General features: G+C 48.9%; 1 protein-coding gene across 1 annotated transcript in view; it reads left to right on the forward strand.

Moving 5' to 3' along the window:
* The window catches only part of TMPRSS6 (transmembrane serine protease 6), a 20933-nt gene continuing 7590 nt past the window's right edge, over window positions 1–13343 (forward strand). The window contains exons 1-12 of the mRNA XM_054167638.1: window positions 1–121; window positions 1698–1854; window positions 2434–2576; window positions 2771–2838; window positions 4289–4473; window positions 7767–7808; window positions 8735–8939; window positions 9260–9396; window positions 9977–10089; window positions 10527–10636; window positions 11292–11437; window positions 12630–12728. Of these exons, the coding sequence (XP_054023613.1) occupies window positions 1698–1854; window positions 2434–2576; window positions 2771–2838; window positions 4289–4473; window positions 7767–7808; window positions 8735–8939; window positions 9260–9396; window positions 9977–10089; window positions 10527–10636; window positions 11292–11437; window positions 12630–12728 (1405 nt within the window). The 5' untranslated portion in view covers window positions 1–121. The remainder of the gene's footprint in view (window positions 122–1697; window positions 1855–2433; window positions 2577–2770; window positions 2839–4288; window positions 4474–7766; window positions 7809–8734; window positions 8940–9259; window positions 9397–9976; window positions 10090–10526; window positions 10637–11291; window positions 11438–12629; window positions 12729–13343) is intronic.

Raw genomic sequence — 13343 nt, forward strand, 5'->3', positions numbered from 1 at the left:
ACCTCCATTTCAGAAAAGAACAGGGTGAGCTGACCCATTGCAGCAGGACACTGCAGGACAAAGGCCAAGCTGAAGGGAGATGGCAGCAGGTTATTGATTGCTGAGGAGACCTTGAGCTTGGGTAAATAGATGTCCTCCTCTCTACCCCCTCCATGTACGTGTGAGCTGGCTTGCCTAGGGGGGTGTGGGCCAGGCCTCACAGGCATCAGCAGGCTTCAAAGGTAGGTCTGCAGCCCTAGGGGAGATGCTGGTGCCTACCATCAAAACTTCTAACAAAGTGGCTCTTCTGCATCTGCTTTGTGCCCTCTTCCACCCATTCCTGTGTCTGCAGTTCTTTGCTTGTGCTTGCTGTTTCAGAAGGGATGTTGTGATAGCAGAGAGGTGCCATTGCTCTCCTGAACTGCCCAGCTTGGGCTGCTGGAGAGGACATCCTCCCCAGGATTTGCAAAAGAAGGTGATCCAGGAGAAGCAAGGGAGAGCAGTTTGTGCTGAGCCTGTTTGTGCCACATACCTCTCTGGAGGGGTGAATTAGAGCAAGCAATTGTATGGTCCAAGTGTTGATGTTCACAAAGATGAATTCGATTTCCAGAGCCAGTTACCTCATGCTCTGTTCTGCAAAGTTGTTTCCATGTTGCAGGGCAGCCTGGAGGGCTTGGGGCTCAGTAACTAGGGGAAAGCAAGGAGACCTCTGTTGTGTGAACACTCCATGGCATTCATGCAGGCTAAAATATGCATGAGGCCAGCCATCTCTTCCCATATCTGCAGCAAGTCCCTCACACATGTTCATGCCCTCACAAGCATATGCACCACTGGGGCTGAAGATGCCTCACAGAGACATGGCATGGGCATTCCCCAAGACCTCTGTGGCCTCCCAGATGCATTCACATCCCTTTCCTCTCCAGTCACAGAAACACAGAGAGAGTTTGGGGGCAGCCATGCACTAGAGGATGGCAGAGAAAAAGAGAAGGAAGGTGGGTGAGATAACTAAGGTTAATGTGTCTCTTTGGGGCAGTGGCATTTCTTGCCCACAGAGTCTGGGGCTGACAGAAGAGAAGCAGTCAGGAGGAAGCAAAAGAAACAGCCTGGGGAAGACAAGGGTTGAAGGAAGACAGAAGGTGTCCCTTGGCACAAAGCAAAGGATGGCAGAGGGCTGAACATTATTCAGGTGCTCCTTCCTCACTAGCTCAGTTAGTGAGTCAGTGCCAGCATGAGCTTAGCCCAGGAACATATGGTCTCAGGGGAATGGCAAGGTTTTCCCACTTTTAGGGACCTCAGGTGCGGTGCAACTTCACACTCGCAGGCTGTGGCTGGTTTGTGCAACTTCTGTGTGTATTTGAGGTCATTTGCATTGATTTCTAGGTCAATAAAATACCAGTTTAAAAGCTGTTCCCAGCCTGGGAGAACAACCAGATAAATTAATTATTGTACTCACTTGGGGGTTTGGTAGAAGCAAAACCCAGGGAATGGTTTTGAAAACTGAGGGGTTGCCAGGAGGCATAGACAGGACAGCGTCCTGGAAGCATGTCTCACATTGCAGTAGGGGTTTTACTCACATGTGCACTGAGCAAAGTCTTTGGTGGTGAGCAGACGGACCTGTAGATCTTGGGAGAGGAGCACAGAGATGGCAGAACACCTCCAGAGCCAGATGTAAAAGGGTGCAGAAATCCCAGCCTGACCATGGTGTGCTATATCACTAGATGCCCCTGATGGAGGCCGAGGAACAGGAGGAAGATTCCAGCTCCCTCTCAAAGGACGGATCAGAGACTAACTCACGAGACTGCCTCCGCTATGTGTCCCTTGGGATAGCCTTTCTGTTGCTGGCTGGAGCTGCTGCAGCAACCTGGTATTTCCTAGGTAAAAATTCAACAGCTTTAGACCCCATGCAGGAGATAGATGTGTGTGCTCAAAGCACAATTACCAACTCTGAGTGATCTTTCCAGACTCGTTCATAGGTGTAAACCCCTCTCTCTCTGTCAGCAAGGTGATCCAGAGAAGGGCAACAAAGCTGGGGAGGGGTTTGGAGCACAATGAGGAGAGACTGAGGGAGCTGGGGTTGCTTAGCCTGGAGAAGAGGAAGCTCAGAGGAGACCTTATTGCTCTCTACAACTACCTGAAGGGAGGTTGTAGCCAGGTCGGGGTTGGGCTCTTCTTCCGGGCGGCCAGCACCAGAACAAGAGGACACAGTCTCAAGCTGCACCAGGGAAGGTTTAGGCTGGATGTTAGGAAGAAGTTCTTCATAGAAAGAGTGATTGGCCATTGGAATGGGCTGCCCAGGGAGGTGGTGGAGTCACTGTCACTGGAGGTGTTTAGGAAGAGATTGGATGGGGTTCTTGGTGCTATGGTTTAGTTGATTAGATGGTGTTGGGTGATAGGTTGGACTTGATCTCGAAGGTCTTTTCCAACCTGGTTACTTCTATTCTATTCTGTTGGCAGACTACAGACCATGGCACCTGGAACCAGCCATCCTGCAGTTTTACTGTGGCAGCCTCCAGGTCCTTAACCGCCGATACTTCCCGGACCTTGGGCGGCTGGAGTCCAGAGCCTTCTGGTTGGAGTCAGCGAAGCTCCAGAACATGGTGAGGGCAATTTCATGACCAGAGCTGGCCTTGAGGCAGTTCAGTCAGTAGAAAGAACATGAGGTTAGTTACCCCCATCCAAGTGACAGACTTGATGGGGCTGTACAGCAAAAGGGATGAAAAATAAGGGTGGCCATAGGTCCTTTGCCACTGTAACAGTACACAATAGTTATTGGATGACGTTCTCGTTGCAGCTGAAGGAACTGATTCGTGCCACAGAGCTGGGTCGATACTACAACTCGAGCACAGTGTATGCCTTTGGGTGAGTAGCACCCACAGCATATTTGCTTGTTTGTGTGTGAAAGCTTCCAGTCAATTGTACTCTGGCTTCACTGAAATCTGGCCATAACAAGCTGCTGGGCAGACCAGATCTAGAATGGTTCCATCATAGGATAGGGTAGGATAGGATAGGATTAACCAGGTTGGAAAAGACCTTTGAGATCATTGAGTCCAACCTATCATCCAACACCATCTAATCAACTAAACCATGGCACCAAGCACCCCATCCAGTCTCTTCCTAAACACCTCCAGTGATGGTGACTCCATCACCTCCCTGGTCAGCCTATTCCAATGGCCAATCACTCTTTCTATGTTCCTAACATCCAGCCTAAACCTCCCCTGGCACAGCCTGAGACTGTGTCCTCTTGTTCTGGTGACAGATCTGAGGAATATTTTGACATTCATCTTTACCTATGGTCATGATGAAAAGCCAAAACTGAGACATTTTTCAGACAAGCTAAAGTTTAAGAAAGGAGGGGGCGGGGGGGGTGGGGGGGGGGAAGGAATCACTGGGAAGAATGAGGAAAGAAAAAAGTCTTGGCATTCTCAGTAGAAACTAAGCAGCTGGACATTAATTTCTCTAATTCAAGAAAGTCATTTTATGGACTGATATTCTAGGCACCAGAAGGGAGAGGCCAGAATACATCATGGAAAAGGTATTCCAGCCCAGCGGCACGGTCCATCTGGGAACAGGGCAACAGTATGGGACAGATGGACTGCAGCTTGGCAGGGCAATACACTAGATCAAGGAAGCAGGAAAAACTTCCAAACTAACATCTACATTTTCTTCTGATTTATTTATCATTTTTAATGGGAAACTACACCCCTACATTTGTCCTAAGCTAAGGAAAATCCCAATTTTCAACTGGGGAGAGAGAAGTTTCACTTGCAATTCTTCCTCCAGCCTGTAACTGAACAAAGGTTTGTTTCAACATCTCTTCCCCCTCCCTCAGCCAATTTTCTCTGCCAGCTGGTTGGACAGAGCTTGCCCAGTCACAGCCTCCTGCAGCTTGAGCCTGCCCAGCATTAATGGCTTGTGGTAAGGTACTGAGTCATAAATCATTGAGTTGTCACCACTGGGAGGTGAGACAATGAAGTCTTGAGGGTTTCTTTTCAGCCCTGGGTCAGTAGTAACTAAAGGTCATTTCTACCTGAAATAAGACTGCTCATTAGACCAGTCTTGATTAATTATCACATTAATGTGACTACATATGGCCATCACTGAAACCAGATGGTATAAAATGGCTTCCTTCCCCCCCCAAAGACTGAGCATTCACTAGCAGCATGGACACAGCAGCTCTCCTACCCCTCTTAGAGCAATTCCTCCAGCTCACAGCAGCGAGCTGAAAAGTCCACACAGATATGCTTGTGGAAGAATAGTGTGGGGTTAATCTCTGGGGTTTGCTAGGTTTAACATGCTATTTCTCTGCTAGGGAGGGAGCTCTGACCTTCTTCTTCTGGTTTGCCCTCCAAATCCCTGAGAGCCAGCAGAAGGAGGTGACTGCTGAGAGGGTAAACACAACGCTCCACCAAGAGCTCTCCACCAGATTTAACAGCTCAGGCAGCCTGTCCTACCAGACGGAGTACAGAGTCAACCCAGACTCACTGATCCTGCTGGGTAAGTACCAGCTGCTCACCTCTGGCCTAAGCAGTCTGAAATACTCCAAGATTCACAAGGTGATGAAGGGAAGTTAGGAAAAAATGTCAGAAGTCACTACTGAGGGGGATAGGAGAAACCTGAAGAGACTGGGGGGAAAGTGAGGACCAGGGGATACAATGAGATATATTTCTACCTGATAGAGGAGAACAGAGGTCTGGTTGACAAAACAAAGCATCCTTCCTTCGAAAAAGTAAAGATTATTTTGATATCTAGCTGACAATAACCACCAAGGTAACTTTTTTTTCTCCCATCAGCTTTGGCTCTGTGGAGTAAGATCTTACACAAGTCATGACTTTGATCAGCTCAGCTCAAAAATAGCAAGCAATCAGGTTTCCTACTTTCCTTTGGGAGATTACACCAGGCTACTTGATTGAGAGAAGAACAAAGGCAGCATACCTGGGTCACCACTAGTCTTCCTCTGAGACAAGGCAACTGAAGTAGCCACTTGAGTTCTTGATATAGGATTTCAAAGATGATTAATTTTTGTCCACAGCAAAGATCCCAGCCTGTTTAAAAAGCCACCCCTACAGAACTGCTCTGGAAAAATCTGTGAATCTGTAAGCCAGACTTTAGATGAAGGGCTTGGGATATGTCTCTATTCAATAGAATAGAATAGAATAGAATAGAATAGAATAGAATAGAATAGAATAGAATAGAAGAGTAGACCAGGTTGGAAGAGACCTTCAAGATCATCACATCCAACCCATCATCCAACACCACCTAACTAAACCAAGCACCCTATCAAGTCTCCTCCTAAACACCTCCAATGATGGTGACTCCACCACCTCCCTGGGCAGCACATTCCAATGGCCAATCACTCTCTCTATGAAGAATTTCTTCCTAACCTCCAATCTAAACCTCCCCTGGCACAGCTTGAGACTGTGTCCTCTTGTTCTGGTGCTGGTTGCCTGGGAGAAGAGACCAGCCCCCTCCTGGCTGCAACCTCCCTTCAGGTAGTTGTAAAGAGCAATAAGGTCTCCCCTGAGCCTCCTCTTCTCCAGGCTAAGCAACCCCAGCTCCCTCAGCCTCTCCTCATAGGGCTGTGCTCCAAGCCCCTCCCCAGCTTTGTTGTCTTTCTCTGGACATATTCCAGCAACTCAACATCTTTCCTAAACTGAGAGGCCCAGAACTGGGCACAGGACTCAAGGTGTGGCCTAACCAGTGCAGTGTACAGGGGCAGAATGACCTCCCTGCATCCAAGTCCAATGGAACTGGTATTTGGTCTTTATGAGACTTAAGTTCTCAGCCAGATCTGATCCCTCTTACAGAGCCCCCAAACCTCACAGGTTTTCAGAACACATTGTGTTTCTTCTCTTCCCTTGGGCCTCTCATTTCCAAGTTTCTTCTTCCCAGGAAAAGTTACATCCGCAAGGCTTTTTTTCCCCAGACACATTATCTTGCATTTTTCCAGGGTGAAATATTTTAATTCTTTTAATCTTTTCCCTCCACATCTCTTTGGTTTTGAGGTTCATTTTTGGGAGTCTCTGAAGAAAATTTGATCTCCCTTTTTTTCCCCACTCCCTCATCCAGACCCTCATGTTAAGATCTTATTTCTGGAGCATCTCTTGAAGACATCTCTTCCCACGATTGCCATTAGTCACTTACTTCTACTTATGATTTGTTTCCAGCATAGCAAACATTTTGCTGAGCCAATTTATGTTAACTTTCTTAAGATATCATAAGATAATGTGTGAAATGCTTCCAAGTCAGCCCATCCAGCATTTTTCCTTCATTTATTCATTTCATAACATAACTCATAAACAAATCAAACCGACGGTGCCATTCTTTTCGCCGGTCCCAGTTCACTCTTACTCCCTTCGCATCTGTTTCACTGTTTTATTCATTTCAGCAGACCACATTTCTTTCTATTTTGGAATTAGCATACCAATCATAGTCTCTCCAGCTCCTGCTTTCCCTAGTCCTTTCCTCTCCAGTCAGAAGCATGGCCCTAGCAACTCAGGCAAAAGCCAAAAATCTCTTACGCTGTTTGGCCAGGGTGACCGCAAGGCAGTCACTTAACCTCTGGCTTCATTTGCTCTGTAAAATTGGAGTAGAAACTTAGCTAGCTAATAGCAGGTAATTAGCACTTCATTGCTTTCTGGCAGACTCATTTGCTGACCTCCTTAGCTCTAAAGCTCTAGGTTTCCCTGCCACCTGCTTTAAGACACAGAGTTGGAAACCCTTGACTAGCACAGGAACCTCTCCAACCTCTCCAGCACTTGATTTCTGCTAACAGCTGCTCTCACACAAAGACACTAGAGTCCCCTTACCCCCAAAGTGTTTAAAGACTTCCCTCTCCTTACAAGAACTCAGGTCTAGTACTTCAGAGAAAACATTACTTGATGGGAGCTCAGCATACATCCTTCCCTACAGCACAAACTTCTTCAGGAGCCTGCCTTATGCCTGCAGGATCATCTTTTCCACATCTGTTTTTGCCATGACAAAATTGCTCAGCTCTCCCCACAGAATTGCAGGCTCTGCTTAGGATCTACAAAAGACCAAAGCCCTGACCTAGGCAAGCCCCCAACAGCAATTCTCACACCCAACTGACCTCAGGGTGCCTTTTGTTTTGGCAGTTATTCCCAGTAGCACCTGATCTCTGGCCGCTTCCAGTTCAGCTGGGAGGCTGGAGCAAAGCCCAGCTCTCCTATTGTCCACCCTGTGACTCTGTTTTGCACAGATTTGTAGTCCTTGCATTCTCTGCATCTCCCTTCTCCACAGGTGAACTCTATTAGGATGTTTAGTAGCTCATCAACCAGTGGTCATCAAGAAGCCGTTCTCCACCCTCAGTAACTCACTTTTCAGTGAGAGAGAGAAGGGGAGGGGTGAGGACTCCTAGAAGTGGGGTTGTGCCCTGTGGTGTGGCTGGCAGAGGAGCAAGATGGCTGCCTGGAGCAATGCCCAGCCCTCCTGGAAAGGAGAAGTGGTCCTGGAATAGCACACACACACAAAAAAAATGAGCAACAGGAAAAAATTAAAAGGCACAAAAGCCTGTGGTGGGCTGGAAGGCAAGAACTTGGGCTCTTGTATTTGGAGTGGAGACCAGAGAAATTTCTCAGGCTGATGGGGTGCAGAAGGCATGGCTGAAACAAGTCCCTGGGGACAGTCAAAGTACCTGGAGTATGCCCTACAGTGAAGCTGTGAGCCATTTGTGAAGGAAATAAGGGAGTCCCCCCCCTGCCAAGCTAGCTCTCAGGCACTATCAGTTTATCTTTTTGTTTATCTTCCTTTATATATTTTCTTTCTAACAGAATCCAGTGTGAAAGACATAGTAGTGCTGAAATCCACTCTGGGTAGGCTATCTTTTCCTTTCCTTTTGAGTTTATGACTTTGTGGGAGGGATTTTTACAGGGGGCAGAAAGCTTGTTGGTTTCCTGGAGTGGAAGTTGCTGGGAAAGGCAGATGAGAAGAGCAGCAAGGGAAGACCAGAGCTGCTGCTTGGCCAGATCCGAACTACGTGATCCAGTTACATGCTGGATGGCTCTGAGCATCTTCACCCCTCTGGCCCAGCAGCACAGCACTGTGCAGAGATACCAGCTCCCAGGGGCAGTGCAGCCATGGTAGTCTTCCCCCTGACCTAATGAATCCTGTGGAACAGCTCTGTGTGCTGGCACAATGGTGCTAGTTCCAGGCCCCATTCAATTCTTCTGAGTGGGGTGGGGGGTTCCCTGCTTGGCTCTGCACTGGATGTGCCGTCAGTCATTTGGGAGTCTGTTGCCTTGGCAATGTTTGAAGATGCTTTTAGTTATTTCAGGCAGTGTTACAGCTTGCATTAGATATACTATTAGAAACTCACAATTAAGCTTTTACTCTGGGAGCCTGCTGAAACTTGGAAATCAAACGAGGAGGATGTAAAGCCAGGACGAATATGGAAGTGAGAGGAGAAAGAGGTGAAAAAGAAAATAAAGCCAATGGAAGATAGCTGTGCTGTGCTGATATTTTAAGGCTGAAGTAGTATTAGCTTAACCAAGGAAGAGGGAACAGCTCTTACAGAGAGAAACTGGGGTGATGGTATGAGGGGACTGGTGCCACCACAACATACATGGAAGTGAACTGAGATCACTGGGATGAGTCAGTCTTACTCTGAAATAGGACTCCACTGATGTCCCAAGTGACAATCCTATATCTTAATTTCCCTTACAACCACCCCTAAGCCTCCCTCTGCCTCCACTTACATCACCCTGAGGTTTAAATTCCTTTTTCTGTCCTCTGGATTCAGGTTGCTACAGGTACAGCTATGTCCAGGAGGATGACGTCCTAAGGTTGGAGGGTCCTGACTACCTGGCATCCAGTTGTCTTTGGCACCTGCACAGCCCGGAGGGCTACATGATCAAGCTGCACCTGGAGTGGACTCTCACAGACTGCAGGGATCGCCTGGCTATGTATGACACAGCCGGGCCCCTGGAGAAACACCTCATCACCTCGTAAGTAGCTCCTGAGCAGAGCAAGCATGGCAGGGAAGCTGGGCAGGATGGCACAGCACACCACAGCAGGGGAAGGTGTTAGACTACACCAGAGGAAATTCTCTTTGATGCACAACCTGCCTCTTAGCTGAAGTCACTGATGTGGGACATCACATGGGCAGCTGTGCAGTCTGAGACTACAGCAGCAAGAGCTGTCTCTGATGCATTTGATTCAGCAGGCGTGTGCTGTGGATAACAGAGATTTCCACTGTCTTTTTTTTTCCTCCTTCTCTTTTGTTTGCTCATTTCTTACTTCACTCACATCCTTTTGTCTCCCCAAGGGTCTACGGCTGCAGCCGGCAGGAACCTGTTGTGGAAGTGCTTTCCTCTGGCCCTGTCATGTCTGTTGTGTGGAAGAAAGCCATGTACAGCTACTATGACCCCTTCATCCTCTCAGTGCAAGCAGTGCCCCTCAAAGGTGAGGAAAGCTGTTTGTGGGTTGCCATGGATACAGGAAAAAGATAGGTTATCTCCTACAACATCACATCTCCTAGAGGTGCTCCACCCACAGCAGGGGCAGAATTCACTCTCGATTGCAAGGGCAGAGATGGTCAGTAAAAACAGATTGGATGTTGCTCCCTCACCTGTGCATCTGGCTCAAGTCTTTACAGTCTTCTCAGTTTGGAGAGCAGAGCATGAATGACCACAATATTTTAAGAGAAGACCACAGTACTTTAAGAGAAGACCAAACTTTCACATAAGGACAGACCAGATATGGCCTGGACATCACATCCAGATGCACTTGCAGACATATTCAATTCAAGACTCTGAGGCAGCAATATACATTAGCACTGCCCTTCTCCAGACAAGAGGAAAAGGCTAAAAGTCTTGCCAGATTAAAATGGCCCCATGAAGAGGGATGGTGGAACATCCCAGTTACCTTCAACATAAGGTCTTAGACCCCCTTTTTCCCTCTCTTACAACAGGATGAGCACATGTCATGCCCAGGCTGAGGTTGAGCTGACAGGTAGCAGGGCTTTCAATGTCTCTATTTACAGCCTGTGAAGTGAACATAACTCTGCAGGAGAGGCTGGAGATGCAGGGGAAGATTGGCACCCCACACTACCCCAGTTACTACTCACCCAATACACAGTGCACCTGGCACATGACGGTAAGGACCAGCTCCCACAAGAGCATCCACCCCGTCCCTGAAACCCCTGTGGTGCTCCCCACATCAGGAAGGGGTGCAGCCAGTGCTCTCAGTCAGATCACTGTGAGCAGCAAGCTCAGGGTGGCAGCCTGCCTAGCCTCCACATAATGTGTGTTTCTGAAGGAGAAGGAGTCTAATATTGCATGCTGGCACAGAGGTGCCATAGCTGAAGATGAACCTGAAATCTGATCTTCAGGGAATTTCTTCAAGGCAGAACCAGATTGCTTGAAATTGCCAGGACACCCTGGGCTGCAGCATGGCCCAGTTTATGGGCTGCTTCCTTCTGGCCTGCAATGAGTTAATTGTCAGCTCTATCCTGAACATTTCATGCCATACTGAGTGGGCTGCAGCACTCATAGGAGTCATCTACACTCTGCTCTGGACCTCCTTGCCTGCAGGTCCCATCCCTCAGCTATGGGGTCACCCTGTGGTTCGATGCCTACTCACTCAGCAGACAGAAACAGGACCTGCCCTGTACCCAAGGCCAGTGGATAATTCAGAACAGAAGGTGTGTGCCAGGGTCCTGTTTCTGTCTCTCACTTTTCACATTGGATTAAACTGGGATTAAACCTCTGTGAATTCCCCACTGACTTCAGACACCTGGTCTGAGGAAGAAGAGCTTATCACCACCCTCAGTGGCCACTGTTTATGCTGGTGCCTCAGGCTTTTCTACTTCTTTTCAGCCTCTCTTGCTCATAGGCTCCCCAGTGTGTCTATTTCTTACAGGTTTGCTCTGAGCTACCAGCCTGCCTTCTCTGTCTTGCTGTCTGTATCATTCTTCCTAGTTTCCTCCTGTGTGTGTAACCTTGGTGTCCTCCCACGTCTCCTGGGTTTGCAAACCTGCCTGTCACAACCTCTGCAATATTACCTCTGTGAGCCTTTGCCTCGCATACACCTCCGTACAGATCTTCCACCTAGCTCCATATCTCCTGCTTTGACTTCAGCTATTTCCTACTGTGAGACTTCCCAAAATTAGCCATTCACATGTAGCTAGGTCTGCTGCCCACCCCTGCCCTGGTGCTGTTGCCATTTTGCCCTCCCAGCCTCCCCCCCAACACCTAGTTTGTGTGGCTCACTTCCCAGCCAGCCCCACTGAGCCTCCTTGTCCCACTTTGCTGTCCTCCTTCCCTGCCTAAGAAATCCTGCCTGGGTTTGCTTCTCAGGTTGTGTGGCCTCCGGACCCTGCAAGACTACGCTGAGCGGATCCCAGTCACATCCTCTGCTGACATCACCATCACCTTCACCTCACAGATCTCCTTAACTGGCCCTGGTGTTCAGGCAGCTTACAGCCTGTACAACCAATCTGACCGTAAGTTCAGGCTTCTCCCTGCTCCTTAGCAGAGTGGTGGCTACCAGCAGACCCCATGTTTGTGTTAGGAGAAACACCAGACATCCTGTGAGCCCTGTGCCGTCTGCCCATGAGGCACATTCTCACAACCCAGTGATGCACACACCACTGGTGTCCCAAAAAGAAGAGGCACTTTATAGAATTATAGAATGGGACCTCCAAAGGTCATCTAGTCAAACTCCCCTGAAGTCAGCAGGGAGATCCTCTACTAGAACAGGCTGCTCAGAGCCCTGTTGAGCCTGACCTTGAATATCTGCAGGGATAGGGCCTCAACTACCTCCCTGGGCAACCTGTTGCAGCGCTCCACCACCCTCATTGTGCAGAACTTGTTCCTAACATCCAATCTGAATCTAGTCTGCTCTCATTTCAAACCATTGCCCCTCATCCTGTCACTGCAGGTCTTTGCAAACAGTCCCTCTCCAGCCTTCTCGCAGGCTCCCTTCAGGTACCAGAAGGCTGCTATTAAGGCTCCCTGGAGCCTTCTCTTCTCACTTTCCTGCAAAGTCACTTCTGTATATGTGGCCCTGCCTCATATTGCCAGAGTATCCACACCTCAAAAATTAAGGTCAGAGAGCTGTCTACACTCTCACCCCCATCATGGACTGGCCTTGGGAATTCAGCAAGAGAACATCTCCAGCTTGAAGTGCCTTTTATTTTGGTTATAAGAGCTCTTGCAGAGAGCTGTTTCCTGCTCACCTCAGCATCCGTGCAAGTGAGAGACAACCAAAACCACACAGAAATGCACCTATGCAAATGCATGCCCACAGTCTGTCTTTCCAAGGTTTCTCCCTCTCCCTCCTATAGGGTGCCTGTAACACACCAGTCCCTGAATGCCTGCACCTGACAGCATGTCTCTAGCACCAAACCCTTCAAGGCCCTGACCAAGGCTTAATAACTCCAAAGCTTTCCCACAGAATTCAGCAGCCATGAAACTGTGCTGGTATAGCATGCTAGGTGGGTGGTTGTCCTGCCTCTTGCCCATGGGTACAAGAGGAAGCAGGGGGAAGAGCCCTCTCCTTGCCTGGCTCCCTTTGCTGCAGCACCCATGGTCAGGAAGGTGTGCAGCTCCACACTCCACTTTCAAGCCACAGTACTCCTCTGCAAGGAGGTTTCCAAGTCGTTGAGGACTAACTACTCCCTGGTGTTTTCACAGCTTGCCCTGGGGAGTTCCTGTGTTCTGTAAATGGTTTGTGTGTTCCAGCCTGTGATGGGATCAAAGATTGCCCCAATGGACTGGATGAGAGAAATTGTGGTGAGTGATTTCTTCTCCGTGCTGGTCCCTGGACTCAGCAGGACACAGCCCCTTGCTTATTCAAAGGTAGGGCGCAATGGAGAGGATTCAGTTGGCCTAGGTACTACCTTGTACCTGTTTAGAGCCTAAACCTCTGCATCCTTAAAAGACTTATACCATTGTCATTTGGTTTTAGCCTGCTTTGAATGGAGCAGAGCACTTCTTGTTCCTGACAGCACAGTCTTATTAGGGGAATCCCTACTACACTGGCACCAAGCATTGCAGGCATCCTCAAACAAGTCCCCTGCCCAGCCTGTTCCCCATCTTGCCCTGCTTTCCCCCCACCCAGGCCCGATGGCCAGCCTCAGCCCTGGCCTACAGCCCCCTCTGCTGTTATACCATCCAGCATCCCCCTCCCTCCCCACACTTGCCTGAGCACACCCCTTGCTCTGGTCTCTCTCCTTCCCCCCTGTCCCCCCGACCATTTCTGACACTTGATCTGTAGAGATCCTCACCCATACATTGCACCACATTTTTGGAGCATGGAAATCCTTGATCAGCCATCAGGTCTTTATGCCAACGGCAGTTAGTGCTGATGCAGACACCATTTCTGGCATCCCAGAGCTCCTGAAAAGC

The sequence above is a fragment of the Dryobates pubescens genome, chromosome 15 (assembly GCF_014839835.1).
Source record: "Dryobates pubescens isolate bDryPub1 chromosome 15, bDryPub1.pri, whole genome shotgun sequence".
NCBI lineage: Eukaryota > Metazoa > Chordata > Aves > Piciformes > Picidae > Dryobates > Dryobates pubescens.